General features: G+C 42.1%; 1 protein-coding gene across 1 annotated transcript in view; it reads left to right on the top strand.

Moving 5' to 3' along the window:
- Nucleotides 1-926: 926 nt before the first annotated feature.
- The window catches only part of LOC106949641 (nectin-2-like), a gene marked incomplete at its 5' end in the record, with an annotated part of 80142 nt that continues 57929 nt past the window's right edge, over nucleotides 927-23139 (top strand). The window contains 4 exons of the mRNA XM_015036031.1: nucleotides 927-1176; nucleotides 5122-5415; nucleotides 5591-5708; nucleotides 6922-7070. Of these exons, the coding sequence (XP_014891517.1) occupies nucleotides 927-1176; nucleotides 5122-5415; nucleotides 5591-5708; nucleotides 6922-7070 (811 nt within the window). The remainder of the gene's footprint in view (nucleotides 1177-5121; nucleotides 5416-5590; nucleotides 5709-6921; nucleotides 7071-23139) is intronic.

The following is a 23139-nucleotide window of genomic DNA, read 5'->3' on the forward strand; positions in this document are numbered from 1 at the left end:
ATACGAAGAAACAACCCAACGTTCCAGGAAAACGGTTTTCCAGGAAATCAGACTCCACTGTGAAGGAGGAACTGTAGCGCAGCAGAAAGCAACGGGAAAGGCATGAACATTGCCTACATGAACATTATTGACAGCACCAAGACCCGCCTCCTGTCTCTGATTGGTTGTTTCTGACTGGTGGTGTATTTCTGCACGAGGAGAATAAGAGGAGCTTTTTTTCTTTTGTTTTTATATTATCTGTCTAATACTACACTATCACAATATAGCAACAGTTTTAACAAATATGTAAAAAAAACATATTTTTATAAGTTATCTACTGCATCTTTAAAGTCTTGAACTTAATCTACTGAAACTGTGTAGGAGTTTGACTGCTGTAATAAATGATTCAGTTGCATTTTGACAAAACTTTGAAGTTTTGTGCAGCTGGAGAAGAACAATTCACTGAACTCGAAGGATCTTCAGTTCAGCTTCATGTGCCGTTTCTGTTTTTAATTAGCCAAATTAAACCTTAATCTAACAAACGATTGCTTGCAGAAATCATTCTAAGGCAGTCGATAGGTTTTTATCACATTTGAGCTTAATGTTTTATTACTCTAAATAAACAACACTAAGCTTCATTTTGCTTCAGGGGATTGAATATGGTAATGGAAGCCACTTCTTGGTTGCATTTAAATGAAGTGGAAGTGCACAACTTTAGCAGCTTCCCAGAGAACAGCTGAGAGTTTTGCTCCTGGAAATATTCCCATCCATATTCATACCTGCTGCACTCACCTGATTGCAATTCTGCACGTGTTGCTCCGTGTAGTTTACATTTAAATCTGGACGCCTTCAAAGACTCTCCAGTGTTTCTTATCGATGCCGTGATAAATGAGGTTTGCAGTTCTTCCCTGCTGCTTTATGCTGACCCCAAACATGTTCCGTTGCAGGTCACTTGGATATACGAGCCGAAGGATGGAGAGAGGATGAACATAGCTGTGTTCCACCCCAGCTATGGCCCCAACTATCCTGAGTCCCAGATGAAGGGCAGAGTCACCTTCAAGCCCAGTCAGCCAGAGCTGTCCAGCCCTTCCATCGAGATCAGTGACGTCAGGATGACGGACGAGGGTCGGTACGTCTGCGAATACGCAACGTATCCCGACGGCAACGAGCAGGGCATCACTCAGCTGGTCATGTTGGGTAGGTCACAGTCATAATCTGCTGCTTTTAATGATTTTGGATTCAATTGCTCTCACTGTGAATGTTTTTGTAAAGGTTCTGATGAGCAAGAAATTCATCTTAATCATCTAATGGATCTGAGAGCCACTTGTGTCCGAGTCTATAGGCGACACAAGTGTTGACCAACGTGGCTAACAAATGAGCAATTTATGAATTTCTTTAAGGGCATTGCAGTAAAAATGAACATCATCAAAGTTCAGTTACTTCATTAGTTAAATTTTAAAAAGGTAAAACACAAATTGTGTAGCTCTGTTACACACAGAAATACATTTCTAAAGTTTATTTCAATGAATTTCTTTCTGAAATTTAGAATATTCCATTAGACAATACGGGAAAGTTGCTATGGTTTGTGTAGAGACTGTGGAGTGGAAGTCACTAAAGAAGCTCACTGTTCAGATTGCCAACTCTAAACTTGTCGAAAGAAAAATTGAGTGGAAGAAAAAATGTTAGAAACAGCTGCGCAACTCCAAAGGAAAACTGAAGCTGTGAGAAGACAGTGAAGCAAAGCCTGTTCAAATCTGAAAGAGATTTGTAAGATTTGGACTGCAGCTGGATTCAGAGTTTCAAGTCAACAGACACAACGATTGTTGGTCCTTCTGTAAGGTCGTTCTTTAACCAGAGAGGACATCTAGAGGGCCGTACCTGGGCTAAGAGGAGAAGCACCTAAATTACTGTTAGTTTATTAAATATATGTTTGATTAAAAGTTAAACTTTGCATTTCAGTTCTAAATCAAGACTCATAATCGTTCTCTCCGCTGATGAAGAAAGGACCAGTAAGATCATCTGCTGCTGTTCCCTGTCCAGAGTGAAGGCAGCTGCATTTTAACCACATTATGATTGATCTTGGCAGCTTTTCAGCAGGACTTTCTAAACTACCAATAACTGCATGAATGACCATCAGAGACCAGACTTGATTACACGACCTGACCCCAGACCCAACGAGGCAGACGGGGAACCCGGGCCTCCATTACACCTCAGCAGAACCTCTTTCTGATCACTTTCATGCCGCTTTGCGTTGATGCAGGGTGTGGTGCTTGGGTGGGTGTACGGGGATTTTTTTTTTTGTTGGTGCATCTCAGCAGAAACGTTACAAACCACAAAATACTGATCTAATGTTATTTGATCCCGTTGACAGATGGATACAAACTTCAATTATTTTTTGAGGATTATATTAAATAACTGAATTTTTCATAATCAGTCTAATATATAATGCTTTTCACACTTAGTGTTTCCCTCCTTCCTGAGTTCCTATTTATTTTTTTGCATGTTTGTCACACTTTTAAATTTGTAACAGTGTTTGGCCATGTAGCTTTTTATTCCTTCAGTAATGAACTGTACCATCATTTAAAAACTCACTTTTGTTTTTATTGTTGCCGATTTTGACTGATGCTCTGAAACACTGAAGTGTGACAAACCTGCAAACGAAAACCAGGAATGGAAGAAACACATTTTCGCACCCGTGGATCTCATTGCAAGTTTAAATCGCATATTAAAATAAGAAGATATTTTAGTTTAAGATGAAACTGTATGCTAGCAGAAGGAACTTAAAGTCTAGTTTTAGTCCAGAGTAGTTAAAAGTAAATCTCCGTTCTCAACAAGTGCTACTGACGGTTTAGTCTAAATGAATACAAGCTGGTATTTGCAGCACATAAACAGGGTCTGCTCCCAGTTTATCAGCCAACTATGTCAACACAGAGTTGGGAAATTGTCTGATGTTTACCTCGGCTGTTTTTCCTGTCTGGTGCCGTTTTCGCTTTGAAACTCTACGGTGAAATAAGGCTGACACGTTTCAAAGTAAAACCAAAAGCCTGAAACCGCAACACTGTTTCCATGCTTTCATGGTGTCGGCTTTAATCCGACTGTGCTGTACAAGGTGATGATCAACGCCTCACACTGCGGCTGATGCCTCTTTGTAGGAGCTGTTAGATCGCAGCTGCATCTGAAAATGTGCAGCAACGACAAATTGGGTTAATTGGCAAAAGTTATTCACGTGTTTGCAGTGAATAAATGAACCGACAAGTTTTGTTTTTTTTTTAATCCAAAGTGAATTACTAAATCGCACTTTTAATATCGTTGATAATCTGAGAAATTTGCACCCAGTGCAAAACATCCAGAGGTTTCTGATTTTAATTTATTTATTTTTTGTAATCTCCTTAAAAAATCCATAGGTTTACCAATCGAGTAAATCAATGGCTAAATTATAGCTTATCCAAAAAACGTTGCGTATTTGGGCTGAGTTTGTGCAACTCTTGAACTGTCAGAGTTTAAGAGTTGCAGTATGAAAAGACAGATTGTAACTTTGATCTAAACCCTTAATTTTTGGACCATTAGGATTAATGTGGGCAAAATGTTGACTATTCAGAAGAAAGTAGATAAAAAGAACCATTTGGGCCCACGGAGGATTAAATTGCTTAATACATCTAATATTACAAGTTAAATAGAGCTTAAAATTAAACAGAGAACGACCGTTTTAATAACCATTTACAGTATGGACCAGCATTTTCTTTGGTATCTTATAAAAAATCGTAAGTTTTAGGAGCAGTGTGGTGAATACAAGATTTTTTTAAAACTTTTTTTTTTCCCTTTTATACCAGATATTGGCCCATTTCTGTGCTGAAAGTCTCAGTTGGTGAAAATCTCCCATTATAATGCAGTAATAGAACAAATTGAATGTTATTTTTTTACATAAAAAATGTAATTTAAAGTGATGTAAACACGTTCTATTCCTATAACATTTATTTTTAAACTTAAAAACTGAAGTAAAAAATGTGTAAACTCCATCCTACTTAAATTTGAGCCTATTAATCTGTTGCCTGAATCTTTTATTTTATTTTTATTTAATACTCAGTGAATGAAGATATTGTTCTGTGCAGAGTAACCCAGATCAAAGATGATCTGTGCCACTTCACAGGTTTTTAGTTTAGTTTAGAAGTTTTTTAGTTTAGTGAGTTTTTACAACTTTCACACACCATCAACACTTTGATTAGTGAGGGTAAAAGCTAGAAGAAGTTGGCCAGCTGTCCTCAGTTTATTTTACTTTCCTTGCCAAAACTGTTCAGCCATTTTCAGTTTTCCAGACTCGCTGAATCTGAGCCAAAGGAAAGTGAAGCATTTATTTTTTTTATGTATATATTATTTTTTTGTGCAATGTGGTCACCCATCTGGCTATAGTTAGAAAATACTCACCTAAGGGACCAATGCAAGGCATCTTGTGCTGCTCTTTAATTCAAACACGGATTTTGAAAGGATTTAGCATCAGCAGCTGTTATAAGAGGCACCAGTTTTATTCTTCTTAATGTAAGACAGGCGAGGCTCAGCACCCGGCGGCCCCTCGCCTCTCCAACTCGCCGATCCTCTGTGCTTCCCCTCAGGCGGCGTATTGATCTGGCTGCTTGTCATGCCGGCTGTCAGTTCCTGTCTTCCTGCCCTCCTCTGATCCCGCAAAGCTATCAGAGAGGGCAAATGAGAAGGGAGGCGGTGCGGAGGGAGAAATAACTGACATCATGCCGTCATTTAGAAACAGTGTATGGAAATGCAGCCGGCCAGTCGGGGACGTGACTTATCGGCGTCGGGTGAAGATGGGCTATAGAGAGGCAGTAGATGAAGAAATAAGGCAGGATCTGCGAGTTTTGCAGGCTTGCCTGTAATTGTTTGTCAATGAAATCTCAGGAGAGAGAGAAAAAAAAAAAGATTAGCTGGACAGAGAGGGTTTGATTGGGGTTGGGAGGGCAGAGGATGTTTGCTTTTGTCAGCCAGACTGACTTAAATTGTTTATCAGGAAAAGATAATTGCTCACATTATCATTTCCCTCAGCCATCTTATTTTCTGTTTATCTCTCAGTACATCCATTAATCCTCTTTCTTTGTTCCTGCTCCCTGTGCATCTTTTCCTCGACCCGTCCACCAGCCAAGCCCGTGAACTCTGCCACCACCGTAGCAGAGGTGGCTGGCACCAAGCCGGTCGTGGTGGCCCGCTGCGTGTCCAGAGATGGCCGCCCGGCGGCAAAGATCCGATGGGTGACCACAGCCAAAGGCAACTGGACAGAAACGTCTAAGACGGGCGCCGACAACACGGTGACGGTGACGAGCGAGTACCGCCTGGCGCCGACGCCCACGGACAACGCGAAGGACCTCACCTGTCTGGTGAACCACAGGACCCAGCTCAAAGACGAGAGCCTCCCGCTGAAGCTAGCCATTCGGTGTAAGCGCACGCACGCACGCACGCACGCACGCACGGACACCCTGCTCTCTTGATTTCCCCTGGCGCTCACACTAATGTGATAGGCTTTGAACATTTCAAACCTCACAGTGAATAATTAAACTTATTTCCCTTCCTTCCCCAATTTCCCTCCTGTCATTCACTCGTACTGCGCCAGACCCCCCTATGGTGGAAATTGAGGGATATGACAACAATTGGTACTTGGGCCGTACGAACGTGGGGCTCCTCTGCAAGGCTAACGCAAACCCCGTTCCTCACACTGTGCAATGGACAACGTGAGTATCGGGTCATTCTGGAGGCTTTGTCGTTTTGTCTTTCTGCCGTTTAAAGGCTTCCTTTCCTTCCTGTAGTTTACTCTTCAGTCTGCAGGCGTTGTAGAACTGTAATCATACTTTTTATTATTGAGGCTGAAAAACAGTGAAATGATTGAGATATTTCTCATAATAGGATTTGAATTCTTCCACAAACACAATGACTCTTGTTTTCCTTAATTAGTGGCCATTTGTAAAGCTACTGAAATAATTTAGAGGACATACATACATCTGGACATTTTAAGCTTGGATATTTGAGTTTTTATTTTTTTTTTATTTTTAATTGTTTTACTATAAAAGCCAGACGGTACATTCTTTCACATAGAAATGGATCATCACTTCAACTGTTGACCTGAATCAAATTATTTTCAGCCTTCTGAGCTTTAAAATCTGGTCTTTTTCTGATCAGTGGAACCTTTTGTGCGGCCTGCCAGCTTGTGATAACCACACAGACTCTGGTCAGATTGTGACACTGGGTAAATAAGCTTTATGTTTGCTATTTTGGTGTCAGTAAGGCGTATAAAAATTAAGCTAGAGAAGCACAGAGATGTAAGTGGCTGTTTAAAAGTAAACAAGTCGAGACGTGTGTGTTTGGTTCTTTCATGCTGCAAAGGAGTGAGAGAGAGTGAAACTTAAAGCAGATAACAGGAAGGCTGAATGAATCACAACATAGTTGCTGTTTGTTTTTAATCCTCTTTCGCTTTCAACCTCTTGACATGGAACAAAAACTGTTTTAAAGCGATGTTGTCTCACATGTGTGTTTTTACACCACTCCTGCTGATGCTATGGATGAAGAATGACATTTAAGATTGGTTTTCTTTTCCTTTCTGTTTTAGATGTTGTAGTTCTTTAAAGAAACTGAGCCAAGTTGACACTGGTTGGTGAAAGATTCACAACATTCTGGTTGGTTCACCTGCAGTTATCAACAATAATGGAGCTGGGGAAAACTGTAGTCATTATAATTCTAAATGTGATTTCTTCTTCCCCATATTTAATAGTGGGTTTAATTTTTAGGAGAGCTGGACACTGACTGGTTATTTTCTGCCAATCAAGATTAGTGGAATTTACTGGGACTGAACAATGCAACACATTCTGCTCATATATAAATTTCCATTTCTGCCTCTCCTCACTGCTTTTTCCTTTTCTTTCCTGGGCTGATTTGCTTGTTTCCCCACAGAATGACAGGACAGTTGCCAGATACCGTGCTGCCCAATGAGAAAGAGCTCAAGGTGCTGAAAGTGGACAATTCTGTCAACACCACCTTTGTGTGCGAGGTCAAGAACAGCATCGGGACCACCAGGGAACAGATCACGATCCACGTCAGAGGTGAGCTGCATCCTGACTTGAGCAAGCTGCACTTTAGTTTAAGTTGCACAATCGGTGCATACATCTTTTGAGTTTGATTCAAAGTGTGAGCGCCACATGTGTGCATTCGTCACTGGAAATGATTAATTGAAGTGTCCTTTTCATGCACTTCCCTGCTACGTAATGAATTGGCATCACAAATCCACTCATCTGCTGCTCTAAATAGATTAAAATCAGTGCTTGGTGTAATTTGCACGAGTTGCAAATGTCCATACATGCTGATGAATTGTACATATTTAACGCATCAATAAAGCTTTGGGAATTCCAGCAGAGTGAAAGCGAAATGCACTGCTGGCTGTTCATTCATTACATAAACTTACCTCAGGCTTGTGTATGAAAATATTTATATCCTGAAAACTGATGAGCTGGAACCAACTGCTCTTTCATCACACGAGCCACACGTTTCCCCGTGTTTTATGCTCTTATTGCTTCCCCAGGGATGCACCTTGTTTTCCTCACATGCCACATAAACACCGCAGACACCCACACACACATTTCCTCTGTGCTGAGGTTGATCTTGGGTGTTTAGTGTAAGGTTAGTGGGTCCAGCTGCTCTGTCCTTGGTGTGTGTGTCTGAGGGGATGTAAATGCTGAGTCAGTGTGTGCATCCTTTTGGATTCTTTCCTTCAACATCATGACTCTCTTTTTCTGTTTTCCGTTAGGAGTGCATGTCACTTTTTCCACGTCTCTTTGCTGCTGTCGATACTTTTTTTATTCCAAGTTTTTATGCTGCAATAGTGTTCAAGGTCCCCTGTTTTTTGTGCATCTAGAGGCAATTTTGCATTTTCTTTTCCTTTGGCCTCCATTTTTTTCTAATCTGTTGTGTTTTTTGTTTTTTTTTCTCAACTGAGGCCTCTCTTTACCCTGAAGCCATTCTTACACTTTGAGTCCTCACAAGTACTTACATGCATTAATGTAAATGGAGGACCCAAAGCAAAGGAAATGAGCAGTAATGACACTTTAGACCACAACTGTGAGTGGTGTATTTGATTTGAATAGATGTAGATTTTATAAGCTGGTATAAAACCTGCTACTGGTGTTAATGATGCATCCGTCTCAAAAGTCGATGCAGGATTTTAGGTTCACAAAAACACAAGAAGAGTAGGGGTATTTTTGAGAAAACTGACGTTTTTTCCACAAACTTAGTACATTTTCTTTATGTCTTATTCTAGTACATATTTGACTTTAAAAAAAAAAGTTATTTTCTTATCCTGAAACGACTCTATTGGCAAAAAAGGAAAAAAAAAAAGTCCTTAAATCCTTTTTTTGAGCAAGAAGAGATTTTTAAAGAATATCATTAAATTTAAACTCTTCAAAAAATATTCTATTTTGAAATAATTGATTTTAATGAATATCAATTTTGCAGTTATCACTGAAAAAATGGTAACTAGTTGATCTGTGGTAATGTTTCTAACTTCTGTTTGTTTGCAAGTGATAATATTGTAAGATTTTTAGGTTTGCAGTGTGAAATTTTTTTTTCTCTATTCAGTGAAAACATTAAGAGATTCTCTGGTTGTGACTGATTCAATGCTACTATTTTTAGTCTTTAGAAATGCAGTTGAAGTGCTTGGAGTGCAGAAGTAGTCCTTCTGATGACGGGTAGGTTGTACTTCTAGAGCCGTTTGCGACTGGAGACAAAAAGATGATAAAATGCATTTGGTCGCTTCTTAAAAATGATTTGGTTAAAATGTTAAATCTTTTTGTCCGATCCCTCTCCAGACTCATTAAATAACTGAAGCAGCTCTTAGTGCCAAAGAGGAGTGGATGCTAACTGATGGCTAAATAATGGTTAGCCATATTCTCACAGTTCTAACAAATCCTTTGTGTCTCTTCTTTCACTCTCATTGTTAATTTTACTACCAAGTTGTCAAAATGCTTCCAGATTAATTATTTCTCAGCACTGGAAGATTATTATTCTTTAATGCACCTGTAGGCGAATGTTGTCAGCTAGCCTGATGAGTAATTTTTATTAGCCGCCTCTGTCAACGCGGCGTGGCAACTCGACATACTTTCATTCTTACTTCAATGTTTGAGTCTTAAAGCTACTAAATGGGTACAACAGGTAAATTTAACCTTCATATTAGAGGGATTGATATAATTTCACATGTTCCTCTTTGAAATGAAGAATTTTAACTTAATTTTAAGATGTTTTGATAGAAAAAAAACACAGTTTGAAAAAAGAAGAGAATTTTGCGTATTTGTTTGAATTTTATATCCAGAGGTTTTCAGAAACTACGACATGGAGCAGCACTTTTTATCTTTTGCTTCATGTGCCAAGAACTACAACAGATTTTGTGTTTCTGGTGTTATGACCCGGCTAGTTCAGCTGGATCAAAACGGATTGTAGATATGGACTTCAAGAAATAATTGAGATTTTGTTGAGCAAAATAAGCAACAAAAACAAGCAGGTAGCCTCGTGGCATCTGGCATCGCTGAGGCCAAAGCTGGTGGATCAGGCAAGAGTCGGGCAAAAGCCGCCCAGAACCAGAGCAGCAGGTTCCCAGATCGTTAACTGGGAACCTGCAGACATTAACTGGTGGTCCAGTCCGACAGTCGAACCTTTTTCTCAACACAGCAAAAGGAGACGGTGGTTGATTTTTAGACATTTGCAGAAGTAGATGAGGTCGATCGAGAAGATGGATTTCACATGTATCAGTTGTTCATTGATTAAGGAAATTGGGGAAGGTTTATTGTTTGGCCCAATTTATCGACGCACTTCTATTAAATTTCAATGAAAAATGTAAAGTCAAGAAGTTAATGACTTGGAGAAAAGCAAACCCATGTTGAAGTAAACACAACGTCTAGCTGCTTTATTGAGCCTAGCTTTAGTCACTGTTAACTCATCCTTTAAAATTTCACATACATGTCAACATTGTTGCCATTTCAAATCAGAAATGATCATTTCTGATTCGAATCCCACAGTTAAGTGTAGTCCGTGAGAAATTGAGGAGATATTAAAGTTTTACTGGGGATAAAATCGAATGCTGGGATATGTTTTTGAAAAACAGACTTCACTTTGCCAAGCGATATCAGCCCGTTAAATATTGCAAGATCTGGTCATACCCGTTGAGTTGCACATGTTTTTGTGTGGCCACTCTTATTTGTGAAAATCATCCATCTATGCAGACATGCATTCATGCGAGGAAGAGCCTCTGATGGCGTTTCTGTGCTTTGAAGTAAAAATGTCTAAAATGGTGTCAGAAAGACTGGAAAAGAAGCCACACAGTCTCCCCCCCCCCTGCTCTGTTCCAAGAGTTCAGCAGGACCTTTCAGTAGAGTTCATCCCTGCATTTCACCTCATACAATATGCATCTCCTTCCACTCTTCTGTGGCATGATTGCACTTAATATGAAGTTATTTTCTGCTGACATAGGAGTAAACTGTGTCTATAATGGAGGAGAAAGTACATGTCTTCTGCTGGATGCGTCTTAAAAGCCACCCAGGCTCTTCATGCTCTAATTTTTTAGCTTTTTTCACCCTCTTCATATTTTGCTTGTTCGTTCTGATTATCGCTCTCTACTTCCCCATCTTCGAGGTCTGTCGGCTTTTTATGGTGCCACAGTATGCGTCGGCAAACCCCCGGGGGCCACTTTCTGCTGCTACATGCAGTGGTAGTGTAACTGGCCTTTTTAGCACAAAGGATTTTTCCATCTCCTGCTGTGTTTTACAAGTGAGGAAGACTGGAAGATCCCACGAGCAGGTGGAGGAAGATGGAGACTTGATTTCAGACTACAAAGCCAGGGAGTGTGCGCCCAGATAAATCGGTGCCAGCAATGCACTCTTTAGTCTGAGAGGCTAAAGACATGAGGGACGGAGGGAGCGGGAGCGATGCCGACAGCATTTAAAACTCCTGTGGGAATCTTGTGCCACTGCGTCCAATGTGTGCAGCCGTTGGCCTCCGCTGTGGCTCAGCGTAGTGTGTGTTTCTGTCACTCTTCAAGCCTCTCAGAGCAGATCAGTCACCCTTTGCTGCTTCAGCTCTTCACCGCTTTTCTTCTCAACTCCACCATTCGTTCCTCTTCTGCTCTCTTTCATCCTGCAATTATGTTTCTCTTTTATTTTGTGTTCTCGTCTTTTTTTCGACCTCTTACTCTCTCCATTATCCTTTTCGGTCGCATGTTGAACTTCCCACAAATCGCTCATCCGTCCATCTGTCCGTCCAGTCGGGTCCTTCCTTCCTCCTTCCCTCCGTCCTGCTCCAGCGTTACTCATTTCCAGAGGAGGAGGAGGATAAGATGCGAGCTAAATCTGCCAGCAGTTAAGAGGTGACTAAGGCGAGCAGCAAATGTCAGAGTGAAGTATGATTGTGGGAAGAGGGAACCTATGGTGGAGAGAGATGACTTCAGATGGGGGTGTGATTCAGACCTGCAGAGACTAATGTGGATCTTTGTAGACAAACAGGGCTAAGAGGGGCCGACAGGCGTGAAATGGTCAGCACCTGCTACATGGCAGGTCCCCCGCTCCTTGTGTTTTATTTTTTTTTACCCCACAGCTGCATGACACACAAAAACATGAATCCACTCCACTCTGTGACTCTGCGTTACTCGAGTCCTCTGCCCTCAGCCGTGCCCTGCGTACACAAGGCAAAGAGAGGGATGGATGTCCTCTCTTCTCCTTGCCTCTCCTCCTCTCATTTTTGATCCTGTTGCTTAGTCATATGCAAACATACCCTCTTCTCCCCTTTCTTTCCCTTTTATCTCTCCCTCGTCATCTCCTTGGCTCCACTTGGCTCTCTTTGTTGCATCTTTCATCTTCTTGCTCAGCGTGCGCTCTCCCCCACTTCTGTCATTCTCAGGTTGTCGTTCAGCCTCCGCCTGCATGCTTGCTGATCTCTCTGCTCGGAGAGGATGCTCTTACCCCCCACCCCCTCCAGCGTTCTTCTCCTCCTCCACTGCCCATGCAATCTCCTTCTCCTCTCCAGCTTAACTCTTAAATAGCAGCAGCTCTTCCTTAATCACAGCTTAGTAGTCTCCATTTCTCCTTCCATCCCTCCATTCTGGGTTTCTCTCAGGGGGGACTCTTGTGAGGCTATAACCTAGATTCCCTCCATCTTATTTCGTCAGTCCAAGAAGAAAGTGGGGGCCGCTCAGCTGTGCGTCCAAAAAAAAAAAAAAAAAAAAAAAAAAGTTAAACGTTCTGGATTGAATCTCCCATGTGGTCGGCGCGGCTCCTCAGTTTGGCGGAAAAGAGATTTCCTTTCAATTCGGTGCAATCTCTCCCATTTTCTGACTCGTCTGAGGAGACGGTTCAAGGGCAAAGGGGCTTGGCTGTTTTTCCTCCACTGGGTGAGGGGTTTTTCCTGAGCACTCGCGTCTGCCTGTGTCCGTCAAGCCATGCGAGAAACGGCCAGAGCTCAGGTCTACAGGAGCCAAGTCTCCCCCTCCAGCCTGCGACTGGCCCCCGTCCCGACACTAATTAGCGCACACATGCAGAAAGGTGGCGCTCCAAACCCACACACGGCTCCGTTCGATAACTTCAAGCTCTGCTTTATGTGAAGTCCAGCCCAACGTCAGATCACGGCAGACCGTAATGGTGTGGGAGGACCAGCGAGGCTGCGACCACGTCTGTATTTGTGAGGCTGCAGTGAATTTTTACTCGCGCTCTGTCTCCCTCATTACTCTCGCTCATTTGAAGCGTACAGTCCTCTTGGATGAGACTTCGCAAGAAGCAGGCTGTGTTTTGGCATCCACAATATGCTTTCTGTGTTTGGGGTGGGGGGGGGGATTCCTTGCTGTAGTGTAGTGGTGGCAAAATTGGTATGTTTTTAGTCATTTTTTTACTGTCAAATAACAAACGGGATCTTATTACGGTTTCTTTTTGTCAAAATAAAAAGGCTTTAAGCTCCAAATACCATTTCTGAACCAACTTTTAATCGGTTTATGCTATTTTCCCCAACTTAACAGCTGCAACAAAAATATACTAATGATATGAAGTACAGTCTGCCTTGGTTCTCCTTGGCTAGATTCATCTAAAAAGGAAATGCGTTCATGGAAGTGATTTTGGTGCCTTTGTATCATATATTTTTATTTTCCTCCCTGTCTTAAGGCACAGCCTTCGACGTGGCTGGCGGAGAAGAACATAGATGCAGAAATTTATTTTTTTTTTCTTGCGCAAGGTTAGTATATAAGGCAGTTCAAAGTAGAACAACTTTTTAGACTTTTGCAGTAAATTGGTGTAAAACCTTTAGTCAAAGCCGTGTGACTCTTGGTAGTGTAAAGATAAAATGAAACCCATGAAACGTTTTCCAATCCAAGTTATATTTTCGTAAAAGAGGAATCAAAAGTCTGTCTTTAATACTTTTTTTTCTCTTAAAGCCATAAAAATGTTCCTACTTCTACTGAAAAATAACCAAACTGATATTTGATGGGAGTATTTGATAACGAACAGTTTTTTTTAAGGGAAACGGGACAGGCTGTGCTTCATCACAATGAAAACGGAAAAATATAATCTCTTGAAGCTAAAATTCTCATCTTCTAACGGTACGTTTCCTTTTCATTTGAAGCCAGATTTTCTAATTTTCCAGGAAATGTTGGCCAATTTTGAATTCCAGCTGGGGAAACCAGAGCTTACAGGACTCGGATATTAAATATGGCAGCTGTACAAATGACAATGAATAAAAAGTTTTGGTGTTTCGTATTTTAAGTCAGTCCGTCATATAATGCTGTGGAACATACATTTCTGAATAGGCTTCTTTTAGTGAGTAAATAAAAACTTAGAGGCAACAATATATTTTTGTTAGCACTCGTTGGAAACGAGGCTGCAGATGCTTCGTAAGTTCACTGTTGCTACACTGTTATGGCATCAGTCGCAATATAGCTAAGAACTTGCTGACCTGCTGCAACTGTATAAGTAACATGGGTGGTTAAATCCACCCTAAATATCTGTTGTTTCAAAATATTAAAGTTGCTGAGAAAGTATAAGTAAGTTGTTGCTTACCCAAACATTTTAATAAGATTAATTTGAGATTAATCACTTCCTCAACTAGACAAATAGACTCGGTACCTGTTTTTTTTTTTTTAGATTTGTTTTATTAATTGCGTGTTATCTTAGCGCATGTTTTCCTTACATTGTGCAGCCCTAGTCGGAACCATAACAGACAGCAAATCTCATGTTTTCCAACTTGGAACTAGAAGACGTTTAGTGCAGGTGTGACATCTCTCGAATGGTTGGACTCGGAAAAATGAGAGGCAGGTTACGCTGCTCACATCACACAAACGCAGAGCAGCAGCAGCAGCCAAGACGGTCTCTCTTCTACCTCTGAGCCGCCGTGAAAATGTGAAACAAAAATTTAAAAAACCTGGATCATTTGTGAAAATCCTAATTAGTTTAATTACTTCACAATATTATGAGTTTGCGTTGAATTCGACTCCATCAAGTTTGTCCAAAGGCAGAATCAGAAGGTTTTATAGAGGATATATAATCCCTCTGCTTGCCAGCATGTACTGATCCATCACAACTTCACATCATCATAATACCCACCAGTATTGTGCTTTTTTTTTTTTTTTCCCCGTTGCCGTTATCCACACAGTTTGCATATTGCAAGCTTTCCGCTGGCTCATCTAGCAGCTTGTTTCGGAGACGTCTCCTCCTTTACCCACTTAAACAAACTTCAAGGCTTCCTTGTTGGATGTCTGGGCCTGCACCGGCAGCCTGCGGTGACTCTTTTTACGTCTCATTTTGTGAATCTTTTAAGGGGTTATCTTCAGAACGGCAGAATAAAACATGAATTATCCTCTACAAAAGGATTTATCTGCGCAGACTGAAAAAACCCCCGACTTGAGCGATGCATTAAAAATAATTGGATGAGTAGTGCTTGGGGAAAATTTGCATTTGAATTTAAGTGTAATTTCTTTTGATGTGATGGAAAAGTGTCGCAGCATTCGGCCCAAAGTTCTCCTGCGTGTGATGGAGCTCCTCTGGGCCGGAGATAATGGACTTCTTGTGTTCCTGTTACGAGTGGACAGAGAGTTCTAGCTTTTGCTCTCTGGTGTGTGTGAATAGGAGTGTTTAGCGCAGCTTGCGAGGCAAGAGGGTTGGTGTGCTTTGGGAGAAAAGCGAACAAAAGCGGGAGAAAAGTGTATCCATCATTATTAATTCTTTCCTCGGGCTCGCGATGGAGGAAAAAGGGTCCAAAAAAAGTAGCATAAAACAGAAGTACAAATGTAAATTGGAGCGATGATGGGGAAAATGGATTTAGCACAGACGGCATGCGTGGAGGAGACAGCTGGTGGAGTGGAGGGAGAGACGGAGGAAAGGAAAGAGGAGAAGAGCACAGGTGTAGAAGCCAGCACACTTCCATTTTCTCTCTTGACAAGAATCGGTGCTACAAGAGCGATTCTGTCAGCCTTTTGTACACTTAACGAGAAGGGCTGGCTTCTTTGGGATTTCCAATAGGAATGACAATAAGAGTTAGGCTGATTTGCTGCTTTCAAATTTCGGCAGGGATTCCAGCAGCAGCGTCCTGCAGTTAATCCTCCGCAGCGCCTGGTGAAAGTGCAGAGAGGAGAGCTGCAGACATGATATTCAGCACATCTAAGGGCTTCTTGATCACTTTCAACCAGGGACTGGCATGAAAAATTTATGGACACGCCATCATTTTATTTGCTTATAAGCTGAAGAGCTCCAACCTTAGGGGAGGACGAATACGTTTGCGACAGATGAAGATTTCAAACGTGTTTACTTGTAGCTGTGGGGAGCAGTTTCTTTGCTTTTAGCACAAATGGGCGTAAGGGAGCCCAGCAGTAACCTGTCTTCACAAAGAAATGTGCAAATGAGAGTTCTGACCATTAGCGGTGGAGAGATGGCGGCATTTAATCTGAACGAGAGCAGGAAAGATCCAAACTTATTTGGAAAATGGCAGACAAGAGATTCGGGTGGATGGACCGAACCGAAGCAAAGCAGATTGGAAATGAACCAAGATGCGCTGCTGCCAAGGATGCGTCTGTTTTTTGAGCATTTTTACATTTTGCCGTGTTTCAAGTACCTGCTTTAAATGTTTTTATTAGGATTTTATCTCGGGCCAACACAAAGAAGTCATGCATGACGCAGTCATATTTTGTTATAGGTGCATTTAGGGGGATTTGCAGCGTTTCTCCCACACACAACCTTTTTCACACACTGAAAATATGAGTTTCGGCCTCTTCTGACCACAGTGCTCAGATGGCAAACTGCAAATGAGACTTCTCATGGTTTTCTTTTAGCTGTAAGGTTTCTTCTCACCACCAAGTCCAGCTTTTTCCACTTGTCCTGTCAACAGACTCTCCCACCTTAGCTTTGGATTTCTGCAGCTCGTATCTTGGGTCTCTTGGCTGCTTTAATTAATACTCTCCTTATACGGCCTGTTAGTTTAGGTGGAAAGCAAATCTTAATTTCTGGATATGGATCAAACGGTCTCCGAGGTGCACAGAGCTTTGGATTTGTTTGCTTTAGACAAACCTCTAAGGTTTTCACAGAACATCTGCATTTATACTGACATTAAGTTCTGAACAGATGGGCAGTGTTTACGAATGAGGTGACCAATCTACTGCATCCCTGGACATGTAGAATATCGTCCGAGTCGAAACGCATCGGGTTTGTAATATGATAAGACTGCAATGCCACTCATTTTCAAGAAAACACTAAGAAAGCCCAGTGAAGAGTGAAGCTGGCATCAGGGAAACTACTCAAATAAACAACTTTGGGATCCGGCGTCGCCTTCTGTGTCGTCTTCTTCTCATTACCAGACCCATAAGAAGACGTTGCTCCGTTGCTTGATGATCCACGACCTGTTGGAAGATCACATGAAAGCGTGTCAAATACAATGAAGTCTTACAACATGCATCACACGAAGGCTGCGAATCCTTTGAAAGTGGGAAATATTCACAAAGAGAATCAATTTCCTTTCTAAAAGTAGGCTTACGCTTTAAATCTCCAAAGAGTATGTGTTGCTGTAGAAACGGCTTATGAAATAAAATCTAGGCTGTCTTTCAGATGTAGTCATCCTTTCTGTTGGAGTTAACTCTCCTGATAGGTTGTCTACATATTGCCATGCTGCAGAACCGGTGCTAGTTGGAGGGCATTTTTCTTCCGAGCAGCTTCACACCACTGTGACTGCAAACAGCATTAATTCCAGCAGTGCTACTGCCAGAAATCCCCAGCCCTCTCGTTTATAGATGATGACCACACTGGGAGGAAACGGTCACAGCTTCTGTTTATGGGGAGTTGTCAGAGTCCCAGAAAGCATTTAAAATCCTGAAGTTGTGACCTAAATAAGCCTTTGCAAAGCTCTAGTTTGTTGGGACTTTACTTGTTTTCTTTATTATAAAAGAGCTTACTCATGAACTTCTTTCTTGTAGGACACATTATAATTTGGTGTAACCTCGGTAAAATGTTTTTTTTTTTCTTTTTCTTTGTGCCTTAACATTTACATGCACTTCTGCAAGAAATAATGCATCTTTATTTTATTATGCTTGTTATTTTAGCCATATATAAGATTCAAACAAGTTAGGTGTGCCATCTTTAGGTTTTAAGTTCATAAGTGGTTTATTTGATATATAAGGTTTTAAATAGTATGGTTTCATGACATTAGCTGTACTTTTAAATGTAAAATAAAATGCTTTAAGTCAGAAAAGGATCCATTCATAGTACTTTTGAATACTTTAACGTTACAGTTGTTAAACTGTGTGTATATATATATAAAATTATGATACATTTTAGTAAAAAGACAGAATATCTGGTAAATTCGGTATAACTTGTGTTGAACATTATCCACACTCCGCTGATGCTGGCTGCGGGTTGTCTGGTTCTGTAACAGGTTGGCTTGGCAATGTGGACTGAAAACAATAAGGCTCACACGCCTTTCATTTTACACATGAAGACAGAAGCGTTTGTGCAAACAGAAATATTTATAAAGGGTTGAATTTCTGTCTTGTAGAAGTTGAAAGCAACAGGTAGAGGAGGGGCACAACTGCATTTCTCTGTGCTACATACAAGCCGGTAAAACGCCCGTCACTCCAGCTGTCTCTACGGAATCGCTTTGTTAAATCAAGACAGTTTCTCCAGAAGACAAAACATTTTGCTTGACTTCTTCTCTTTTTTTTTTTTTTTTTTTTTTTTTTTTTTAAACCTTGGCAATGGCAAATGGAGTATTTTTAGTTATGCATGTGATAAATAAATGACTCCTGGATGGACAGTGTGATTTTGGCCTAATACTGTCATTTCTTCACAACACTGACTTTAAATTATAACAAACATTTCATTTTTAGCCATTATTGTTTTGTTGTATCGAGTTACAGAGGCACGAGCTGCAACACATCTTTCCATAAATTAATATTTCTTAAAAAGCTCAATTGAATTTCTTTGCAAACGTATCTCAAATAAACGCGCTGTGAAAAATGCAGCTGCTGTTTCATGTTTGTAGTCTAGAACAAAGATTTTACATGGTTATTTTAGAGTTAAAACAAAATAAAACAGTTTCAGGATATTTGTAATTTACTAAGATCTTGCTACTAAGACTGGAGTTGCAATGTTGGGAAAATCTTTGGAGATCGCAGTGAGAGCTTTGGATGTTAGCATAAACAAAGCTAGTGTTGACTGAGCATGCTAATGCTAATGCCTTCTACTGTCCCCTGTTTACAACTCTCGGTGAAGTGTGTGGAAACTGAATGAGCCGTAAAAGGAAGGATTTTGAGTAGCACCATAAACTGGCTGTTTTACTATATAGTGAATTATACTGAGCCCTTCCAGCACAGCTTTGGTATTTATTAGCGCTTCCCTCGCTCATGGAAGCAATAACATCCATTCCAGCACAAAGATGTGCTTTAAAAAGGTCGTGTGGAGATAAAATACAGCAATAATATCGCTGGACACCGGTGTCCGGGGAGCGGTGAGAGCTACGCAGCCGACGAGTCGCGTGGGACCTCATCAAACCCTGATTTAGACTCGACTGCTCCGTCCCATGAGTTTTTACGTGCATAGAAGTTGCAAAAGCAATGCGTAGGATTTGGCAGAGCCCTAGTTTTGCTTGTATCCCCTTAAGTTAGTTTGCACTCTAACAAAGCCATTAAATGCACTTTTTTTATGTGTATGTATGTATGTGGAGCAAGGCTGCTGGGACTTTGAGATGCTAGAATAGAAACGGCTTCACATTGGACTAATCTACACTCAAATAATTACAAAAGCAGAGGGGGGTACCCATTCAATCCCCCCGCTGCTGATGAATCGCTTCAAGGAAGAGTTGTCATTCTGCTGCGTCGCTCGCTCATTCACCCCTCCTCCTCCTCCTCCTCCTCCATCTCTTCATCTTCTTCTTTCCTTCATTCATTGTTACAGTCCTCCTCCTCCTCTGCATGGCCTCCACTTGTTTTCCTGACCCGCCGCTCTCCACCTCATCAGAAACTGTGTACGTTTGAGCATGCGTGTGCGTCTGTTTGCGTGTGTGTGCGTGGTTTAGCCCCCAACCTTCCCCCGTCCCTCCAAGCTCTGTGATTTGTGATGAGCCTTGGACAGACCCTGGCTGTCGAAGGGCAGCACACGGGGGAATGTGGCTGAGACGTTGTAAAGACGTGGCTGTGGTGAAGGGGACAGGAACAGCCTAAAGGGAGGGGAGGATCTGTCAGTGCAGCTGAAGGCTCCACACACACACACCATCACACTGACTGCTATTAAAAACCATTTGCTTGCTTATAGATTTCTTTTTTTTTTTTTTTTACTTTGTCTCACTTAAATGTGAAAATCGTCAAAAATCGATGTAAAAGATGACCCAAGTAAATACAAAAAACAGCTTTTAAATTCTGAATTAAAAAAAATAAAGTTTTGTGAAATAATTATTGGTCCCTAAACTCAACTGGTCTTTCCACCCTCTGTGGTAACAGCTGCCATCAAGCGTTTGTGATAACTAGCAAGCATCATTTAACATCACTGGAGAAAGTTTTTCCCCGTTTTATGCATAATTGGTTTAAATTTGTTGAGGGTCTTTACACAAGGCTCAATCTGATGTGAGTTCAGACTTGGACTGGGCCACTTCCAATCCTTTTTGTTGTTGTGTTTGAACCAAACTGGACTCGTTGGTGCAGTTTGGATCGTTTTCCAAACTGCACCAATTCGTAACCCGGTTGGGCTTGAGCTTAAAGTCTTGGCCTGATGTTCAGATATGATCTGTCAAGATATTCTGAGGACCAACACTAGACTACTTTTAAATGTGTTTCTGAAACGTTTTGCTTTTGTCTCATCAGTATAAAGAGTATTTTTACAAAAGACTTGGAAAAATATTCAAGATTTCTGTTTGAAAAAGATGTTTTTGGAAGCTGGTGACACAGGGATTTGTGCTTTAGGGTCAGCGGAGGTTTTAGTCTCTCGCCTGTTTGGCACTTTTAACCCCTGATGACACCGCTGTTATTTCTGGCCGATTGATTTGAATGAAACGGTTTAGAGGGCGACAGTTTGGGGTCAAACATTTGAGTTTCAAAAGGAAAAACGGGAAGAAATCTGTAAGCAAGCAAATACTTTTTCACTGCACTGCATATATATTTGGATTTAAACACAATTGACTGTACTTGCATCTCATTAGTCGTGCACACTTGACTGAAGTTCACACCACCACTGACATCTCCCATCTCTCACTTTCCCCTTTTCTTACTGGTCTCTTTTTACACCGTCTCTTTTCTCCTCTTTCTGGTGTCTGCTTCTTCCTCCTCCTCCAATAATTTTTCGTTTTCTTCTATTTTCTCCTTTCCTGCCTCTCCTCCCTCCCACAGAGCCTTCAAAGACCGACTCCAATGCCGGCGTTGTGGCAGGGGCGGTTATAGGCTCCCTACTGGCCCTCCTTTTGGTCGCCGCCCTCGTTACCGTGCTCGTCGCCCGTAGCCGTAGGCAGCAGCAGGGTTACCGGGCCAACGGCGGCAGCGACATGAAGACACGCATATTCGGTGGCGGCAAGAAGGCGAGCAAGAACGGAACAAGCGGAGGAACGGGAAGCGGCGGCGTTGCGGGTGGTAATAACAACGGACCCGTCTACATCGATCGCTCGCCCAACCAGGGTCTGGGAGAGAAAAACAACCACCACCAGCCGTTCACCATGGGCGCCCGGCCTGAGGTCGTCACCGGCACACCCACCGCCCAGGACATCCTGCTGAGCAACGAATTAGACGAAGCCGAGAGGAGGAAGTTCGACGAGATGGAGGATGAGGAGCGATACGACCACTTCGCTGGAGGAGGCCCGATTCTGCAACTGCGCCCCCCTCCCAACCCGGACGACATGATTGGAGATTACATGGACGATGACATGGAGTCCCAGCGGGATGGCTCGGTCATCTCCCGGACTGCAGTTTACGTATAGAGGAAGAGGAGGGGAGCATACAGAGGAGGAAGAGGAGAGAAATAAAAAGCAGGCTTAAGAAATCCTCTCGAGGATTGTTTGGCTTTGGGTCTTGTCCTACTCCCATTGAGGGGGGTGGGAGGGTAAAAAAAGAAAAAATACCACTTTTATTTTTGCAAATTGATTTTAAATATGCCCAATTATTAATCACAGAGCAGCCCCATAGTGAGCAGGACTGGAAGAGGGCATGAGGAAAAGCATCTTAAGAAGCATCAACTGAAAATCAAACTGAGAAAAGCGCAGCATCTCTCTCACCGCTTCAGCTCATGCTCTCCCCATTGCTCGGTTCTTGACTTTCAACTGTCAGACTAAAAGAGAAAATACATAGTGTGGGAGTAGGAAAATTGAATCATGATACAAGCTTGGCTATACAGGCATTTCACTTGCATATCCACTCCTAACTTCACTTAAAAATAAAAAATGCTGTGGTTGTCAAGCAGTTCCATGTTGCCTGCGACTCTCAGTCCTCCTGTGGGAAGCCTTTTGTTTTGGTAATGTGTTGTGCTGTAACATCTGGTGTGTTGGTGTGTTAAAAAAAAAAGACAGAAACCATTGGGTGTATTAGAAATGTGAATGATGTATTTGCTCGTGCTCACTCTGCTCTCTCTGCCTTACTCTGACAACTCTAAACACGCAGCTCTGCTGATCACTGGCAGCACTGGACTCTTAAGGTTTACTAATAGAAAAATTGAGAAAGTTACCATTTGCAACAACTTTTTTTAGGAAATTTGGCATGCAGGCTTGTTTTTTTTGTTTTGTTTTTTTTTTTCTGCGCCTGGAGGGTTTGATTCTGGTTGAGGTGCTGCTGATGTGACGGGGCGGAGGGATGGAGAGAGCGATGCGGGGGGAACAGAGATAAGCACCTCTTTTTCCTCACCCTCATCTCTCCGGATCCCTCCCAACAGGAGGAGCTTGACTGGTAATGAGCCATGAAGTTGCTCGTCTAGCTGGGACCAACAGATTGCCGCCGCTTATCGTTTATGAAGTGGCGTTTCCTCGCTCCGGCTCTCCTCCCATCTCTGCAGCCCCTTCTCTTCCCGTTCTCTCCAGTGTTTATGGGAAGTGTTGATTTATCCGGGGCGCTATCCAGGTCACGGCCACCTAGAGCAGGGGGAGTATTTTACCGCTCCTGATCCATCAGGAGCCCCACTTACTCCACTCCGATGGAGTAATTCACCTGGATTGGCCACATTCACAACCCCCTCCTCCCCTTCCACACTTTAGCAAATGGCCGGACGCAGCAGAGCCTCCATAGTGCTGCGGCATTAGGCAAGACGGATTTTCAGTGAGGATCATATATTACCTTCCATTAGCGGATGTTAGATGTTGCGAATTGATTGGAGGACGTAAAAAGGTTTGGTATTGATGGGCAACATGTGGTGAAATGGCCCTTTAGGTGCAGAGCTTATTGTCTTCGAACCGTTAATTCTTCCTTTTTAATGAGCTCCTTTCTAGAAATTAGACCCGGTGGCTACTGTACACTGATGTCTTTGAGGCTCGGCGTGTGCATCTGCATGCATTTGGATAATTGTGATGGGAAGCTCGTTCCACTCATGAGTTTCCCGCCCTGATTATCGACTCCCCTCTGACCTCCTCAGAAGGACATCCAGCAGCAGGTGTAATCTTGATTGATGCCATTAAGGCCAGGTGGGCTCTGTGTTGGTCAAAACCAGGTTG

Source organism: Poecilia latipinna, unplaced genomic scaffold (assembly GCF_001443285.1).
Source record: "Poecilia latipinna isolate Pla-1442-1.1 unplaced genomic scaffold, P_latipinna-1.0 Scaffold355, whole genome shotgun sequence".
Classification (NCBI taxonomy): domain Eukaryota; kingdom Metazoa; phylum Chordata; class Actinopteri; order Cyprinodontiformes; family Poeciliidae; genus Poecilia; species Poecilia latipinna.